The sequence below is a fragment of the Phaethon aethereus genome (assembly GCF_964289735.1).
Source record: "Phaethon aethereus genome assembly, chromosome: 5".
NCBI classification, from domain to species: Eukaryota; Metazoa; Chordata; class Aves; order Phaethontiformes; family Phaethontidae; genus Phaethon; species Phaethon aethereus.
The window spans coordinates 36,028,023-36,047,782 of NC_138579.1; the positions used below are offsets into that span (position 1 = coordinate 36,028,023).

At 38.5% G+C, this 19,760-nt stretch overlaps 1 protein-coding gene across 1 annotated transcript; it reads left to right on the plus strand.

The window, feature by feature from the left end:
• Nucleotides 1–4,431: 4,431 nt before the first annotated feature.
• On the plus strand, nt 4,432–19,225 carry FAM98B (family with sequence similarity 98 member B; the record flags this gene model as incomplete). The annotated part of the gene is made up of 8 exons (XM_082000101.1): nt 4,432–4,496; nt 5,435–5,583; nt 6,416–6,550; nt 7,251–7,429; nt 14,240–14,320; nt 14,698–14,814; nt 17,226–17,393; nt 18,875–19,225. 8 exons carry the CDS (start codon nt 4,432–4,434, stop codon nt 19,211–19,213), a joined length of 1,233 nt encoding a protein of 410 aa, XP_081856227.1. The 3' UTR covers nt 19,214–19,225.
• Between the last annotated feature and the right edge of the window lie 535 nt (nt 19,226–19,760).

Consider the following 19,760-nt stretch of genomic DNA (forward strand, 5'->3'; position numbering starts at 1 on the left):
CATGAGAAACTTCAGAAGTAAAGAGTCCTCACGGTGTAATGACTGTCTTGGTAGTGAGAAGAAAATTAAACTGAGTCCCCTGATAGAGGTGAAAGGTGCTGGCAATTCCATGAGTTGCTCAGCTTTCCATTTTGTAAAGCTGCTTACGGTCAACTCCTTTCTTGCTATATGGTTGTGTATTAATATATTCAATGTGAGACTCCACTTAAGCAAAAAGAAACCTAGGTTCTTTCAATAGTCATAACACTTCTCTTGTAATGCACCACCAGAAAAATACAGAAGCAAATAAATGTAGATGCCTGGTCTGCAAGGTATTATTTATTTTTATCAGTGATGCTAAAAGGTATGAGCACATCTCACTGAAATATTTAGGCCCCACACCTACTCCTTCTAAAGTAAATGACAAAAATCTCAGTAACTTCAGCTATGTGCAATTAAGTCTACGTTACAGAGCTAGACTGTGCCTTATTCATTTTATTCCAACTCAAGGACATGAAAAGCCACTGTCTCGTTAGGCAAGTACTGGAAAAAGAGGACGAGTCAGTATGTTGCAGTCATTGTACAAGGTGTTGATGACTGCCTGGTTCTGACCTCTCGCCCACCATCCGTGCAGAGACATGTACCAAGAAAGTAGTTTGAGAGCAGTCCATTTTCAAGAAATTGAAATTTTCATTCTGCAGAACTTATCACTGCATAATTTCCCAAAAGAATTCATTTTGGATTGAAAACTTTGATGTCACTACTTCAGGTGGCTTGGTTTGGTCTGGGAGATGTTAGAAGGGTGATTTCTAAATCAAATGTTTATGATGGAAGGTCTGCTTCAATTTCAGTAGGGTAGCCCTTAAACTGATGGGCAGGATTCTTGTAGCTAGTATAAATCCCTTCAGGTTCAGAGAAGTTAGTATATCCAGCAATCACATCTACATTATTTGCAAGATTGGTGTAATTTATATATAGATCAATTTTAACTTGCAGCCCGGGTCTACAATGATGTAATTAAGTTGATACTGCCTGGGTGGGTGCTCCCAAATAATCCTTAAAGATAAGAAGGAGTTTACAGAAGGATTAAAAGCAATTTAACATTAGTTTTTACACAAGCGAGTTACACTTGCTTAAATGCCAGCAAGTCTGAAGAACAATGCCTATTTTTTTATAGGTTAAAAGAATGGCCAGGTCTTTTTTACAGATGGAAGTTGAACAGGTTTAACCTGTATTAATTTAAACTGACCAAAAAAAAAAATCTGTGTAAAAAAGTTATTTCATTTTAACAATTAAACCTGTTATTGATCTGTTTTAAACTCAATATAAGCTTCTTACATCAACTTAAGCATGCATGAAGTGCTGTCTTTTCTCAATCATTTTTAAACTGTGCATGTACAGTACAACATCGCATGTAGGCAAGCTTGTGTTAGAGGAAAGCATTTATTATGTAGTATATTCAATTCCTTCTCCACTCCTATGATCCCCTCTAGTGGTCAATAATTGACTGCTAAACATATCTTAGCAGTACAAATTATTTGTACCTCTTCTGCATTAAAACAGTGTCTGTCTCCTCATTTGAATTCAAGAGATCTTTTTTTTTTATTCCTGTACTGCATATGAGAAGAACAAAGCAACCAAATCTTCTGAAACGTGCAGCTAGCATATCTGTGGGCAGTTCTACTTTCCCTGCTAGGAGCAGACAGATTGTATGTGCCATGTACAACCAAAAGCCTGCTCTGTTGGCAGTGCAGACCAGGAGGTGACCGCTCTGCTGCAGCAGTAAGCAGGACCCTTCTACCCCACCCTTGCCATTAGGCAGTATGAGAACGTCCCGTGTCCATGTGCAAACCTGGCAGTAGGAACACTTCTTGAGCAATTTTGAATAGTATAACAACATACAACTTGTCATATTCATACAAGTAGTTTGGTAAGTGGTTGAGATTTACCTTAGTTTAATGTCAATAGAAAATTGAGGTTTTTAGTATTTTAGTTTTTATTTTATTGATTTTTAGTAGGATTACAGGCAACTTGTAATTGTAGTGATTTAATATGAATTGGCAGAAGACCTATAAATTTCTATCTTCACCTTGCTTTCAACTCAGGGTACTTTCCAATATATTTAAGAGAGGTGTAGACAGCCACAGCTGCATGCTCAATTAAGATGCCATTTTGTACCAGTTCAAGCTGATTCAAGTCAGTGCTGATCCAGTGCTATCTTCATTTTCTGACCTTGACTGTGCATTTCTACTCCTTCCTCATACTAGCACCAGGACTTACCTGACTACTGAGGGAGATGGCTAACTGGCAGACTAGTGAAAAAGAAATCCTGACAAAAACTGAAAAGCTCCAGGGCACTCATGACTTAGTTGAAGCCACATATGCCTTTCCCGTGAACGTAATGGCTGTATGCTAAGACCTCTTCCTTTGGTGTTCTTGTTTGTGTATTACAAAGGGCATGGGGCAAAGGCAAAGTACACTCCCATGGGAGGAGGCTGCTACAAAATATTTTTTTGCGAGCTTTATCACGATTTTTTTTCCTCTCACAGGGATGGGAAACTCCGGAATGGACATGGAGAAAGTTGTAGACTGAATGAATGGCAAAGTTGTGAGAAGGTGTTAGGCAACCTAAGTATATGTTGACAACCAAAAATGTCTTTCACTTGTCGGTCTCAAGACACATGAAATTCAGACTTGTATTTTCTCATACACATAATATCTCTACTCTACAGAAAAGTTAGGATTTTTTAAAAAAATCACGTGGAATTAAAACAGTGCTTTATGCATGTGCTTGGCTGTCATATATATGCAATGTTATCAAAACACAGTAGGAGAAATTACTACTTTATGTATTGTCCCGTAACTTAAATTAGCAAAATGCATTTATGGCATGTAGGAAAATTTACAGAGAGACCCAGGGAATACTGCTGCCACCTACTTGTACCACACAGTATCGCTTAAATTACCAGTTTACTTTTTAGTTTTGATAGATTATGTTATGCTGGTTTCACTTCCAGTTGTTCCCTGTTTTTTTTCTTAGCATGCACCGTTGGTGATATGAAAACTGGTTGGTGATATGAAAACTGGTCTCCATAGACCAGGAGTCTATGGCTGAGCTAGATGAAATCAAAAACTCTGAGGAGCTAATGTAGCAAAATTGTTTTAGAGGGAATTTGGGGGATGCTTCATCAGAAGTGGCTGTGAGTGAGAGATAAAACAGGGATAGTTTGGGACCAAACAGACAAAAAAAGCTGGTGCTAGTTTATATCTCTCTCTCAACATTGCTGTCGCTAAGAAAAGCTTGGAAATGAGAACCCAGGTGTCTCAAAATAGAAGACAAGAAAATCAAAGATCAGACAAAAAGTCATGTGTTTGGGGAGACCTACCTTCCCGTTTTCCAATTAATAGGTCTAATAGTACTGAAACTGGAAATCCCTGCAGACAGGACTGAAAAGTGACGTGCTCAGAGAGACACAGCAGGTCATCCCACTCTATGCAGTATTCATTGCATATTCACATAATCCCACAGAGGCTACAAAGCTGTACGCTGCTTCCGAGGTCTTCACTGCAATGGCCACATCCAGCTGGAAACCCTGCGCTCCTCAGGCAGGGCATGCTCATAGCTGGTACCATCATGGGTGTCAGTACAACACAACCCACCTATTGCAGCTTCCCTCTGTGATTTATTAAAAATATCATAAACAGCCTGGATTTTAAACTCAACCAGGCTCCGGGAGCTGGTCCCTGCCAGGCCCACAGCCCTGGTGCAGGGCTGAAGCCTCCCACAGTGGAAAATTGGGGTGCCCTGAAGCCACGGTCTGCACTGCCTCAGGCAGAATTTCACAGTTCGAAATTCAGAGAGATCCCAAAAATACAGCAGAGGGCCTAAAAACCTGCTTTTTGTAACCACAACCCAGACAAGGCGTGGGGCAAGCTGTAAGGGTCTGTGGGTGGCAGGGCTGGCTCCCCAGGCATGAGCCACGTCCGGAGGCCGGAAGGACGGCCGTGGTCTCTCCTGGTCCTGTATTTCTCCAGGTGGCTGGTACACGATGGAGGGCACAAAGATGACGGGTGAGCCGACTGCAGTGGGCAGTGGTTTGGGGCCAAATCCGGAGCAGGGCGGCAGGGACTGCCATCATGCCGGGAGACGGGCCCTGGGAAGGCTGGGAGAGCTTGGGCTCTCTCTGTTCCAGGAAGGGAGGAAAGCAAGGGCCGGTCTGTACGGAAGGTCACCTCCAGCTATGTGCAACTCGGTGGCACAGGGCGGCCCTGCAATCCCTCCGAGCGGGGAAGGCAGCCGCCGGGAGAGGGGGCGGGGGCAGCCCGCGGCCTCCCGTCGGGCCCGGGGCCTGCGGCGGCGGCGGAACGCAGCGGCGGGCGCAGGTTGCGGAGGGCCGGTTTGACGAGGGCACAGCGCTGGCGCGGCGGGCGGCAGCGAGCCGCGGTCCCGGCATGAGGGAGCAGGCGCCCGGCTTGAAGATGGAGTGCGACATCTTGGACGCACTGGAGGCCTTGGGGTAATCGGGGAGCAGCAGCGGCTCCCCCTTCGCCGGGCGAGGGGCCGAGGGGAGCTCGCCGTCGCGCTGCCCGGCCGTGCGCGGAGCGGGGCCCTTCCGCTGTAGGCGGGAGGCCGGGCCGGAGGCGGGAGGCGGAGGGAAGCGGAGCGCGGCACCAGCCGCGGCGGGGAGCCGGAGGGGTGGCCGAGGAACGGGCCCCACGTTCTGGCGTGTGCTGTGGGAGGCCCGGCGGCGGGCAGAGCTGGGTCTCTCGCCTCGCCCGGGAGCCGGGTCACGGCGTCTGCATTGGGCTTGCCCTGGTTGTAATGGGGGAAGACGAAGGGAGCGCGGCTGCATGGGTGTTTCTTGGGGTGCAGAGAGTTTAAAAGCGGTGATGGTCAGTCATACTGGAGCGGCCGCTAGCGGGCCGGGGCCGGCTGGGGGGCTGGCTGGGCGGCTTCTCTAAGGGGCCTCCGGTTCTCCGCCCGGCCAGGCTGCCCGCCTGGTTCGTGCCTGCCTGTCTGCTTCCCGCGAAGGTGCTTCAGCTGCAACAGAGCAGAAACAATGTAAAATTTAGTTTAATTTTCACTTATCTTGTTGCCAGTGCTCTAGGGCAGTGAGTTGGTAATGTTGGAAGGAAATTCGTTTGACTGAAGACGTGAATTAATAGTAGAATTCTTGTCAGTTTAGCATGTACTGAGACGTGAAACTGTTTTCACATACACATGATATGTGAAAATGCCTTCCTCCTATTTTCTGAGAAACCATTTTGTTTATAAATTACCACTCATTTTTTTGTGTGTTTATAAAAAGTCTGAACTATTCCTTGACAAAAGTAACTTAGAAAAATTAATTACTTTCAGTGTAGTTACTAATCGGCTTAGAGTAAAATGATTTTGAAATACATATATTTTATGTTAAACTTGCTTCTTATCACTAACGTTTATCTCTCTGTGCAGGTACACGGGTCCCCTGTTGGAGGAGGAAGCCCTGAACAAAGCAGCAGAAAATGGATTGTCTTCACCAGAATTTTTTGAGCTTTGCATTTGGTTAGGTTCCCAAATAAAGTCACTTTGTAATATGGAAGAAAGCATCACTTCGACAGATGGTATATGAATTTAATATTTGTTCAGTGAATTTAGATCCATATTGTTCAGCTAATAGAGAAATTATAGTGTTGAAGTTTACAAGATAGCTGAAAGGTAGCCAAAACTGAGGCTGATAGTTGCATGTATGTGCCTTTTAGATTAAGGTCTGGTCTTGTAAAGATTTTTTCAAAAGAAAAATAAAAAGATGCTTTTGGATTTTTTTTTTTAGATCAACATAAATATAAAAAGTACATTCATACATCCTATGAGTGGTTGTTATATGTGATCATATTTTGATGGCCTAAATTCTAGTGCCTGGTATTTTCAGGTAGTTGGCCCAATGCAGTGTTCCATTCAGCACTGTGTGTAGGTACGAGAGTTGCTCGCTAGCGCTACCTCATTCTTTCTGTTGAGTGCTGGAACTTGGATGAGGTTTTGTATTGCTTATGTTTTCACAAAAAAGTAGTAAAACTAAAAACAACCTTTGAAAATAATGGGCTTATGACTCCTGTAACTTGTTCATCAGAAAATTAATTACTCTGATAGGCACCTTTGTCACATATGCTGTTCACTTCCTAGTGATGTTCGTTTGCATTTGCATCTCCAAAGACTGCTGTAGCAGTTGTTCAAAGCACGATTACAATATTGCTGTAGCTATTAAAAGGCTTGTCTGCTTGTATGTAGCTCTTCTGTAAGAAGAAAGAAAATGTTACTAAGGTGGTAGGTGGTAGATGGTAAATCTTTGTCTGGGCTCTTGAAACCTGCAATTTAAATGTATAAGTTAAGAAAATTAGGTTATAGTTTGATGTTTCTGTAAAGAGCCATTAACTTTGCATTTATTTCTTCTCACAGGTGATAAAGATATAGAGGGCTTCCAGCTTGAGATTAGTGGCTTTCTGAGAGAAATGGCTTGTCCGTATTCATCACTTATATCTGGAGACATCAAGGACAGATTAAGAGAGAAAGATGATTGTCTTAAACTCCTCTGTAAGTTATAACCATTTTTCCCATTTATAATACCGTATTTTACATGCATGCTCTATTGTTACTGTACAATTTACATTACATTCTTTATGTGTATTTAAGTATATGTGTACAATCATTACAACCTAGGTGAGCATGCATCAGTTCACTTGTGCAGAAGTGGAAAATAGGAAGCTATTAGAAAACTATTCCAGTAGAAACTAAAATTTCTTTGTGAAGTATGGTTCAACCTACTGAGGCCTCCTTGAGCTCTCTCTTGATCCCAGCTCAGCTGAAACTGAGACCTTGCTTCCTGTGTTTTGAGAGGTTTCTGGGCAGCTTAAACGAAAAGTCTACATGATTTGAAGGTGCTGAAAGCAGGATTGAAAGAAGCAAAGTCTAGGTTTAAGCTGGACTTGGACAAAGGAGTAGCAGCAGGAACCAGTGTGATAATCAGAAACTAGTGAGGGAACTAGGGGTCTGGTGGCAGAAGTGAGTTAAGCAGTTAATTACAATCTGTAGTCTGAGGTAGGAAGTCAGGTGAGAGTTAGTCCATATAAAGAATGGGAAACTGGTACTGACCTGTCCAGCAGAGAACTGAGAAAGAATCTCCCTTTTATCATGGTCTTATTATAAATGTATATATTGTATTTGTGTATGAGAATGTGGATGCAGAAATATTCATGTGTGTCTAAATCTGCTGTTATGACACTTCTTTCTCTAGTATTTCTAAGTACAGAACTTCAGGCTTTAAAGATACTGCACAGCAAGAAAATTAAAGGCTCTCATTTGGAAAAGCACAATGAAATTTATCAGGAGGTGCAAGCTATTTGTGATGCACTGGGCTTGCCAAACTCCTCATCTTCTGATATTCCTCCCTTGTTAACCAATGTGGAACAAAAGGTATGGGCTTTTATGTGTTCTCTCTATTGTTAAACTGTAAGCATTATCTCTGTAAGCATTCATCTTGGAGTTAAGGGCCCGACAGTCTAATTCATAAAAGCACTATCTGACAAGTGCAAAGGCATTTTTATTCTGAAAGCCAGCTTAGTGTTTAAGTTAAACTGTTCTAGTTATGAGGTGCAGTATTTTGGCATTTCCTTGAGGATGGGATGTACCTGATGAGACATACTTTGCCCTGCAAATTTAAGGTGTGAGTTGAAGTAACATAGTTTTCCTGTTACATATTCAAATGTGCTGCAGCAGGCAGGAGACTTTGGGTAATAATTGGTTACGCATTTATGTACCTGTAGTCATTTCTGGGATGTATTAAATGTATTAAATTTAATATCCAAGATTAACTTTTTGCTTTTTAGTTTATGAATTTCTTAATTACAGGTATTGATTTGTTAGTGCCGTTTCCTTAGTTGGAGAAGAGCATGAAAATGCCAGAATTACCAATAGCCAGTGAATAAGCCAACTTAAACCTTATTCAACAGGATGGTTCTTTCAGTTGTATCCCACCAGTTTCTCACTCGTTTCATTGATGTGATCCTTAATCTGACTTCCTCACTGCAGAATGTAAATAGGCTCTTACCGCTGGAAATTTCTCTTCTCTGTCAGGCAGCTAAAAGCTTTGCTCTTTACTTCTCCTTAGTATTTGGCGAGAGAGTGGGTGACTGCTGCCCTTTAAGAATTATGGGAGATACATGGAATGAATCTCCCTCTGCTGCTGAGTCCTTGGGTTTAATAATTTTACATGATTATGCTTCTTTTTTTTTTCTTCCTCTTCCTTCCTCTTCTCATCAGCCAGTGTACAGTTGAACATTCAGAGGTTTTGGGGAAAGGGCCTGTTACTTGCCTGCTTTTCTTACATCTGTACATCTTTAGGGTGACAAGATGAAACTTTAATAGATTCATTTATAAAAGGCAGCATCCAGGTGATGGTAAAAACACCTATTCCTGCACTATGAACTGTGCTTGATCTGTTTAGTTCTAATGAAATCTTTATATCCAGTCTTTCCATTAAAAGTTTTTGAAAGGATGAAGAAACAATTCTAGCACTGTTTTCTGAGGGTTGAAATGTCAGAGTTCCAGCTAATAACTGATTGCTTGAAATTTGCCTGGTACTGTTGATCTCCCTCTGTGGGTGTTAGCTGGGTTTATATCCATGTAGGCTGCAGCCATGCTCACTTCCTTGCTTCACTTCTTGGGTACAGATTTAGTTTCATCCTATGTTACAGGGGTGGGACTCTAGTTCGGCAATTGCAGGACAGCAAGACCAGACCTGGTGGGCCAGTTCCTTCATGCATACGTAGAGAGTCTAGAAAGCTGTCTTGGAATTATTAGACTCCTGGTATCTGACATCTTTTGCAAAATCCAAGATCTCAGATAGGATCACAGGCTTCAGACTGGTGTGTAGGGTGTTACTGTTACAGTTTATGTAAACTGTTATGGTTTCATAAATACTAAAATGAGCAGAATCTTTAAAATGTCTTGCCTTTTTTTAATCTTTCTTTTTTTTTTTTTTTTTTTTTTTTTTAAATAATACTGCCTGGGCTATTTTGCAATGGTTTTCAGGTCTGTCAATTCCACAGTGGTTATACCACTTGTACTCACTTTAGTGAGTGTAGCAAGGTGAGATAACTAGTTCGTTTATCTTCTGTGACTCCAAATTAATAGTGTAATTTGTTCTCTGCGTGTTTCATCCCTTGCAAACAAAGGATTTTTTTCCTACCTCTCAGATCTTGTAGAATTTCTACTGTGTTTTCTTGTCCCTTACTTTATTATAGGACAGGTTCAGAGTTATTTTGATACAGTGGAGTTAGATACCTACATTTGTAGATGTAGCTGCGTTACAATGGTGATACCAACAACTGGAATTCATTGCCTTTGTAAACATTTTTTTCACTTTTGTTTATATTCTCACAAAAATACACTTGAAATTATCCATTTCTTTTTCCAAATATTTTGTTGCTTCTGATTTAACTGGGTTCTGTGTAAAATAGCACTGTTGGTTTTTAGCTTTATACTATGTCATTTGTAATAGAAACTTAAATGCTAATCTAGTATTTTTATTGAGTTTGCAAATGTATCTGCAGCATTTCAACATGTCTACTCTTTGTCTCTGTCTAGCATCTTCAGCATTGTCAGTAGCTGTGGGAATAGTTCTGAGAATAGTTTGGCTGTGCAGCAGCAATCTACCAAAGGGACAGATCACACATTGTATTTTGGTATGGAACGTTAGAACATTGATTGTTTTTAATCATTTGTCAGTTTATTTAAAAGACTAGTATAAAATCAGGATTGCTTTCTTCATTCAAACTATGAGTTTTATAGTAGCTCAGACTTTGAGTAGGCAATCATAGCAAGTATCTTTTAAACTTGCATCTCATGTAATAAACTGGGGTAGTGGTTATCAACATACATAAGAAAATATGAGAGATCAGTTGACAGTATTACAGCCTCCTACCACTAAATATCTTGTTCTATTCTAGAGCATTGGAAAAAATAATAGTAATTTTTAAGTTGTTTTTTAAGGTGCTGTTCCCTTGTAAAATATATTTACAAAAGGTAACTCTGGGAGGCATTTTGAAATTTAGTACCAAAAACCCAATAAATTCTAAATGAACATTGATCAAATATTCAGCAAAGTTTCTGCTGGTGTTGTGCTTTGTAACTCATGGTCACCTCTGGCTTCTTTCTACTCAGGGTAGTGTGAATTTTGCACCTAATTACAAAGTGACATTCTAATACTGTTTATTTGAAAGACTTCTTAATATGATATTATTCAAAAGACTTCTAAATTTTTATTATTTGTTTTCTAATATGTGAAAAGTAGTCCCCTAACAGTAGAGAATGAAAAGAAACTATAAAGGGTTACCAAAGAAATTAAATCAAAACTAAGCTAAAATAACATTTAAGTGAAATATGAGAAGACTGTCTTTAAAAATATTTGGGAATACTTCCTAGAATTTATTAATATTTAAGTTAGTGTGTTGCTTTTAACTGCTAGTGTTTAATAATTTTACAGACATAATGGTGCCTGTACAATAAGTATCAATGTAGTTGCAAGGAACAAGACAAAAGAGTTGTGCTGTTCAGCTGACATAAAGGTCAAACAAAAATGTCTTTAATGTTAGATTAATATTGAAATTAAAATGATCTACCGATAAACGGAAGAGAGGCAGAGGATGGGTGAAAAATATTTTGTGCTTAGGATTTTAGGTGATCTTTCTGCACTTATACAGTACACCTTATGACTAATTACGACAATGTTCCTTCCTTAAAGTGTTGATAGTTTAACTTAAATTAATAAAATGACACCTCTCTCCAGGTCAGTTTTTTTCAACATCTTAGAAACCCTGGAGGTGCATGCATATATGATGTTTATCTGTGCAAATGGTGTTAAACATAAAAATTATTGCTCTATATTGACAGAAGGTAAAAGTAATTAATAAATACATGGAACATGGTAGTGAAATATGAGCTAAAATTTTTTTAAAGGAGTATAGACACAAATCTACAGTTGAGAAATGTCACGTTAAATACATAGAGATATCCTTTACTTGGTAACAACAGAAAAACTGTATATTTTTATACAGCAGATTTTGAAGTCAATATTTTTGTCTCAGACAAATACAATCACTGATTTGTTTTTAAACTAGCTTCCAGAGCAATTCCATAAATATTTAATGTTACCAAGGTCATTGATTACACAGTATGTTAAATAGTCAAATATATTCGTCTTCATCTAGCTTTTAATTAATTGGTTTGCTTTTTACAGCTGAGTATGTTAGAATGTTAGCATGTTTTGGCTGTTACAATTTGTTTGTGAGTATGATTTCACTGCTCTTATCTGGGCACTGCTTTTTTTACTGTTCCTGCTTACACATGCAAACTTCTTTCTGGGTTTTGGTAGTGTTTCGTTTTTTTTTTTTAAACTCCTGCTTATCCTTCTGAATCTAGGGCAACTGTCGTGTTTAGGAATGTGGCGTATAGCGTAGATTCTCACATCAGTTGCATTCTTGTCTTCTGGCAGACAGGTGTATGTCAAAGCTGTTGTGCTCATAGCCCTGTCATCAGTCAAGGCCGGGCGATGTATTCTGCAACTGCAAGGCAGCTCAGCTTGTTTGACCAGTATAGTTGTAGGATATGCTGTCAGAGTCCTGCTGATGGGAGTAAGGGAGTAAAGTGGAGATTCAGTAATCTGGGTATGACTTTACAGTGTGTCACAAACATAAACGTAGACCAGTTCATCAGTGAAAAGATTCCTCCTTAAATGTTACCTCATTAATAAACATGTCACTGGATAAAATTACGTAGGTATTCGAAAGAAAAGGTTGCAGAAATTTCGGAGTAGTTTCCCAGTCAATAAAGGATTGTTTCATTTAGCTGCTCTTGTTTCTTCTAGTTCTGACTTTCACTGATTCTCTTCCTTAATTGTTCTTTCTAAACTTCCTTTCATTTTTCAATTTATGGAGATCAGGAGCATGCAGTGCTGGGTTAGGTAATTTAATGTGATCGACTTGTGTTGGCAGAATGTATGGCTATTGTATGTGGAGCCCAGTATTGTATTTGGCTTTTAACTGCCCTCACAGCTGCAAACTTGCAATAATTCTAATCTTTAGATAGTATTCAGCATCACTGGCTTCCAGATGTTCTTTCACTCTGTAGCTGTAAATTACATTGAGGATTTGTTTTGGTTTTGTTCTGTTGTTTTTTTCCAGCAGCCAGTCTCATTTTGATAGACTCTCGTCCTTTCAACTCATTAGAACCTTTGAGGTTTTATTTCTGACCTTAATGGTATATGGATAGACACCTCTTGCCTAATAGAATTTTTAATTAATCTGCTGTTTATTCCTTCTTCTATACGAATTACTGATTTCTTCATCTCTTTCTGTCATGCTGATTCTATGTTGTTGATCATTAACTTGAGTTTTTGATTCTTCAGACTTTTGTTTATATTCAAGCATAGTTTGTGCTTAGGTACATTTGAATTTTGAAGTAGATTGGGAAGCATCATGTGTGTGCTTCACTAAAATCAAAACAAGTTGGCTACATTTGGAAGACAGACAAATCAGACAACACTGCAGGGCTTTTTGTAAACAAAGTAAAGGTTGCAAAGAAACAAGAATTAGCAGAGAAGGAGTGTAGCGATCAGTAGGATACATTGAACTGAACTTCACCCCTTATCGTAACCTCTTTTTTGATAAGGATGGAGCATAATAGCAGGGAATATTACAGTAACTAGATTGCCACTTTTCAGATACTGCTAGCCTGTCTTTTCTGCTGGAGTCAAAACACTGTTTTCCCCATAATTTGCTCACTGCACAATATTTTTTACTTGGGACTTTTTCTGGAGGCATTGTGTTTTTAACTTGCCACAGTGCTGCCCAAAAGTGATGTAAAAAGAACAAAATATGCACCTTGATTTTCACACTAAATTTGAGATAAGATTCTTTCCTTGGTATACGCAAAAAAAAAAAGGAAAATGAGATAATTGCAAACCCCCTGAAATATGAGAGTTGATTTATCAAGAACTTCTTTTCAAGTAGCTTTCTTTAATCAAATAACTAGGTGCTCTAGAATTTTATTTCTGTCTCCTAGAGGGTTTTTTTTTCATAGTGATCCCCGGAGATCATACTTCTATAATATGTAGAGCTTAAAACTCTGACAAGATGAACTAAGATAATACTGGAGGAGTCAGCTTTGAACCATACCTGTAGGATAAATTTAATGTAAATGCCTGTGTGCCTACATGAAGTTTTATAAATACTTGCAAATATATCTAATGGCTGTCCTCAGCTATAGGTTTTACTGTAGATTATGTGCTACCCTAATCCTTCCTTATGACATGTAAAAGAAAATTAACTCTAGTTTTAGTCTTGTTTGACTTGGTTCTCCGTAGTTATTTACAAAAGCAAATGAAGATGTAGTTCTCCCCATAAGACCGTGTGTGGAATTTGCAGGAACAGTAATACGCATGTAGTCTACTCCAGCTGAAAAGTCAGTTGGCTGAAAAGTTATGTACGAGTGGTGTGAGCATTCATGATAACGGTTTTGAGGGGAGCAGTGCCAAAGGAAGTTCCTTCAAGAAGAGGAGGTAGAGGTTTATTGTAATGAGAGAAGAGAATGCAAGTGTTTGGAAGGCAGAAAGAGGGAGCATACTTCATCTCTGATCATTGAGGGCAAAAAACTAATGGAAAAAGTATAAGCAAGGCTGATTTGGAGTGAATGCAAAAGTCTTAAACATAATGTCAAATGGAATCAATTATAGAATTAGAAGAAAATTAGTGAGAGAGAATGACTGCGTACCTATCATACCTCCTGCCTTTCTTACTAGCATCAATCACCAGATTTTTGTAGCCAAGTCTAGCATTTGGCAACAGAACTCCTTAGCTTCCAATTGTTACACTTCCTTAGTTGTGGTTACAACACTTATTACTAAGTAAAATGAGTAGTTTAATTAGTCCTACTGCCTACATGCACTTGATAAATTTGCCATATAGATATTGTTATATTATAATTGGGAGGAGAAGTGGTGTGCCACAAAATATTTTTGTACAGAGGCTGGTCATGTAGCGAAAGTATTCAGGATATGTTTTTGTAATGAATGATAAGTCATAAGATGCATATCTTTCTTTAGGTGTCTGCTAAAACAAATGTGCTGTATTTGATCTTACGAGTAGCAAATTGTGATTACCTCAAATTGTGCTGAAATAAATGTAAATATCAATTGTATTCTGAGAAGAAGTATGTGTTTTGTTTCAGATAAAGGACATTCTCTCAAAAGTTCAAAATAACCATGTGGGGAAATCACTGCTAACAAAACCTCTGAATTCTGACCAAGTGGTAAAAAAAAGTCTCCATTTCTTTTCTATATTTAACAGGATGGTCAAAATCAATGCGCATGGCTTCATCTAACTTTGTCCATTTTACAGTCACCGTTAAATGTTAATACTAAAATTCAGTTGCTAAATATTAACAATGCTAATCAGATACTTCAGGAATTAATGTTATAAAACAGACTTTGTATTGATTCACCCATTTATTAACTTTCAAAATATTTTGTGTGTACGTACTACTGTAACACTACGCAGATGCACTCCTAATTTTATAGTGGTCACCTGGGGATAGACATCTTAGTTGCTGAATGGGGTTAACTTTAAATTGAACTTCTATAACTTTATAGACTTGAATGTTTGCATTTTTTCATTGTAACACTGCAGGAAAGATTGGAAAAAATCAACGATGCTCTTCGCAGTGAGTACGAATGTCGCCGACGTATGTTAATGAAGAGGCTAGATGTGACAGTACAGTCTTTTGGCTGGTCTGATAGAGCAAAGGTAAGCTTGCTGGGTTTTTTGCTTCCTGTAGGAAGGAGTCTGCAACAATTCCCCAGGTCTTCCTACCAAATACACATACCATGTAAATACACTTACATTACTGTTGTTTTCTTTCTAGACTGTTTCTCATCCTGGGCTGTAACATCCAAGTCCTAGATATTCAGGAAGGGGAAGGATTGGACCAGATGGCATAGTCCATCCTTTGTGACTGTTTATAGCTTCACAATTACTAATTCTAGCGTGCTCTGTTGGGGTTTCTCACCTTAATAAGTTCACATCTCCCCTTTTTCTTTACTATATCCACCTGCCTCCAATCAAGTAAACTAGGAGGGAGGCTCAGCATTTCTTATGCAGATGCAAGAGGAAGACAAACACTGGGCCTTAACATAGATTGGGTGCAAAGAGTGGCTGCCCATAAAGTCAGTGAGATTACAGTGACTGCTGCCTATCTTGGATTCAAAGCTACTGAACAAACAGATGGTCAGTTGAACAGGTTATTTGAATAGCAGCTTGTATGAGAAGAGCACACAATTACTTGTAATCCTTCAGGTGGCTAAAAATTCCAAACGGCTCCTCTGGATTTTCTCTGCTGGTATCATTTTAATTGTGATAATTTCATTTTTACTATTTCCTAGCACTCTGTATATTAAAAAAATACTCATGATTTAACCAGTCTGATATTTCTGAGGTAGAAGAACAAGAGGGTAGGGAGATCAGATACAAAAAGTTTGTAATTTGATGAACGTGTATGTGGGAAGCTAGAGGCGGATGTTTTTGCTTATGAGCTGCAAGATCAACTTTCCTTCCAGAGGTTTCTGTAGAAAGCTTAAGATGGATAAGTCTTAAAACTTGGAAAGCTTGCTGAAATTATGGATTGTTACAGGTCTTTCTGGTGTCACAATTTGTTGTTGACACATGCAGATAGAATAGGTTTCATGAAGCTTGCTAAGTATCACTGGAAGACGTGAGTCTAGATGCTGCTATGCTGCTTTGGAATGGCTCACTGTTTAATTTTAGCAGGGGTTCTGAACACTCTTAGGCTGCAAGAAAGGAAAAGGAGGGCATTTAGCTCACAGAAGGCAAGAGGTGTCCCTATGTATATAACTTCCTTATAGCTATTCCAATACAGCTGTATATTTTCACATTTAAAGTATACTGCTAAAATGTAGTTAATTTTAACTGATGATTAACTTAGACTAAAATTTTAAGTCACTTGATATTATTCCATTCAAACAATGTAAAAAACAATGAATACCCTTTCACAAGAGAACAATAGTTTAAAGAAATTTTTAATGATGATAAAGTAGTAAGATGATTCATTTTCCTGTCTTATAAAGACAACTGATGTGAAATAGCATGCAGTTACAGAAATAACCAGGTTACATATTAATTCAAAATTACATATGATTTTTAATCTTTTTTTCCTTATTTCTCCTGTAGAAATGTGTGTTTATAGCTTCTCCAAGAAGGTTTTGGGGATTGAAAATACTTTGGTATTGATATAATTTAGATTTTTTTTTTTTTTTTTTTAAGCCAAGAGGCAAATTATTGTCCTTTTTTTAATTTATTTGTTAGCTTGCCTTTTTTTCCCCACTATTAAATAGCTATTTATACCTTCCTCTGCTTTTGATGATGTGGCATTTTTGTGTTGTTTTTTTTAAACTTGTTGAGTCTCCAAGAGGGGTAAGTTTGCAGACTGAAATGGATCCATAAATAGTGTAGTAATTGCCTAGCAAAACAGCCATGTAAAGGAACAGCACCTGTTGTCTCATCCATCCAAGGTCAAATTGGTTTTTTACTTTGAAGATCATTCTAGAAGTTCCCAGCAAGTGTATATTCTAGAAGTTCCTAGAAAGTGTATTTATTTTTATTGTTTGTTAAACAAATGAAACATCAAAGTGTGTTTGGAAAAAATCTTATTTTCTCCCCTTCTCAGTCTCACTTTTTCATGGCTTATACAAGTGTTTTGTTGCATTGATATATTTTAAATTTTTTTCCAAACTGACCTTACTTTGAAGCTGCTCTGTTTTCATCACATTTAGAAGTGATGTGTTAAATATGGCTACATAAAGCTCTGGAGAGAGCAGTTTGGACTCTTAAATTTTAGTCTTTAGATATGTTGGAAAATGTCAAGGAATTTTGTGTTTGATGCCAGTGGATAGGAGAGTTTCTTTTGTAATGGTGCTAAGTTTCAACATCAATTAAACATAATCAGCAGCATTTTTTGTACAATAGCTCCATTGATATGAAGAGAATTGGCAACAACTGGCTCTATATTTTGTAAGAAAACCTAGATTTTCAGACATTACACCGTGTGCTCAATTTGAAACTTACTGAGACCAATACGTAGTTTATGGTGTGTTTGTGTGTTTCATGCCTAGCAAGTAAGTCTGTTTTAATTTATCATTTAGGTAAAAACAGATGACATAGCACGAATCTATCAGCCCAAGCGCTATGCATTATCTCCAAAGTCAACTATTACATTAGCTCATCTTCTTGCTGCTCGAGAAGATTTATCGAAGATCATAAGAACAAGTAGTGGATCAACACGGGAAAATACAGTCTGTGCGATCAACAAGGTATACTTTTTCTTTCTGGGATGTGATAAGACATGGGAGTTTACAGACCTATCAAAAGTAATTCTGGAATTATACTCTTTGCTTAATACTTTCATTTCCTTTTGCAAGATATCTGGTGCTTTAAGAAAGGAAGATTTGCAGCATTCCAGTGAACATTGCAGCAACTTCTTTTTTTTAATCTTTATTACACAGTCAGTCATGCGACAGGATGAAACAGTAGTCTAGATGAGGGAACAGAGGTGGGGACTGCATGTGCATGCACACGTAAATGACCTTTTGAGTTCAGTGGAACTGCATACCTCAAGTAAAGGAGATGTGTAAGTCTTTCTGGTATCAGTTCCTGGGCTACCTGTTGCCAGGATTATGTTGTTGGCTTTGAAAACCAACGTCTTTAGTTTATCAGTGTATTATAAATCACAAAAGTTTCTGTGGAAGTGCCGCGAAGTAAAATTATTTGGTTTGGCTACAGTAATAAATCAACATTGTACTACTTTCTTGTGTATGATAAAAGCTGACACTTGCGAGTAATGATATTAGTTTCACCATTCAAATGGGGACTAAGCCTGTTTTTATTAATCCTTTTTTTACAGATTTTTCTAAAGTTTTCTGCCTCACTTAGATACCCTTTAATATGTTTTGATCCCAGAGATTCTGAGATTTCTTAATTAGTGCAGGATCTCAGAGAAAGTTTTTGGGTTTGTTTTTGTTTTTTCGTGAGAGGACTTTAATTGGAGTGCCTGGGACTGCCCAAGGTATGTTAACACTCATCACAGAGAGTTTAGGAAATATGAGAACAACAACAGAAGACCTACTTGGATACCTCATTGTTCTTCGATTTAATGTTTTGTGTAACTTTGTCCAGTACGGTCTCCCTTTTTGTACACTGAGTAATATCCACCAAAGTCAAGATCCCTTTTTTCCTCTTTTTTTTGGAAGTGTTACTGCAGCATGTTATATATTTTGTCCATTCTAGCTCTCTACTGAGCATCAGTAGTTTCTAATCTCAGGCAAACTGGTGTTCCTTTTGGAGTTACACATCAGTTTACCAGTTGTTTTTTTGCCAGCTGATTAGGTTTGAACTTAAACTTTGAAATTTAAGTAGTAGAGCTACATCATAAGGAGTCTTTTCTATATGAATATATATTTATGTATTTTATATATGAATTATGTATATTGCTTGTTGTAATACTAATACTTCACATGCATGTAGTTTTCTTCATAAAGATTTCACAAAAGTAATATGAGTTAGCTAGTTGCAGTTACTTTAATTTTACAGGTGGAAAATGGGATCACTTTCAGTTCTATTGTGTTGTAGCAAGTTACAACGATAGGAAATAGGGATTCTGCTATCAAGCTCTACACTGAGGGGACCATCTTTCCTGTTAAGAGCAGGCAGCATGTATTTGTCCATAGAAGAACCCTGTGACCCTTCAAGTTATTACTATGTTTTTAAACTAAAAATGACCTGTTTTTCCACATAGGTTCTGATGGGGAGAGTACCTGACCGTGGAGGCAGGCCAACAGAGATTGAACCACCTCCTCCTGAAATGCCTCCTTGGCAAAAAAGACAAGAAGGTGGTGGAAGAGGTGGCTGGGGAGGTGGAGGTGGTGGTGGAAGGGGCAACTGGGGAGGTGGAGGGGGTAGAGGAGGAGGAGGAGGTGGTGCTTTTGGAGGTGGAGGTTTCAGAGGTGGTGGAAGAGGTGGAGGTGGCTTCCAAGGTGGCAGGGGAGATTATGGTGGCAGGGGAGGTTATGGTGGCAGGGGAGGCTATGGTGATCCATATGGTGGAAGAGGAGGGGGGGGATACCGAAGATACTAAAATACTGTAAATATTAACAGATTAACTGACAAAATATAGTGGTGGTGTTTACTGGAATCAGGAATTTAGATGTGTTAACTTGGGTTTAGGTTAGAATTAAGTATGACCACATGAATCATTGCATTAGACCAACTGATGTTGTCATTGAATTCTTTTAGTTAACTGAACAGAACTTTTATACTAAAACGTGATGACTGAAGTCCTTGTTTTTCGTACTGCTCATATGGTGTTTTTTAATATGTCATTTTATTTAAAATAAGCGTCAGAAAACTGAATAAAACCCTTTCAAAACAAACAAACAAATACTATTTAATGTTCAGGCCTCTAATTATTGCATGTTGCATGTCCACTCCACTGCTCCAAAATGCTGTGTAGAAAAAACAAAATAGGCCTAAGAACTGGATGGAAACAGTTCTAAAAGACTGTAGAATACTGCTTTCAGGATTTTTTTTCTTCATCTAGTTTTCACATGGGACATGTAAGCAAATTTTAATGTCAAAAGTTAAAATCCTTAAGGCTTTCATCAAAATTATTCAATTAGGCTTCT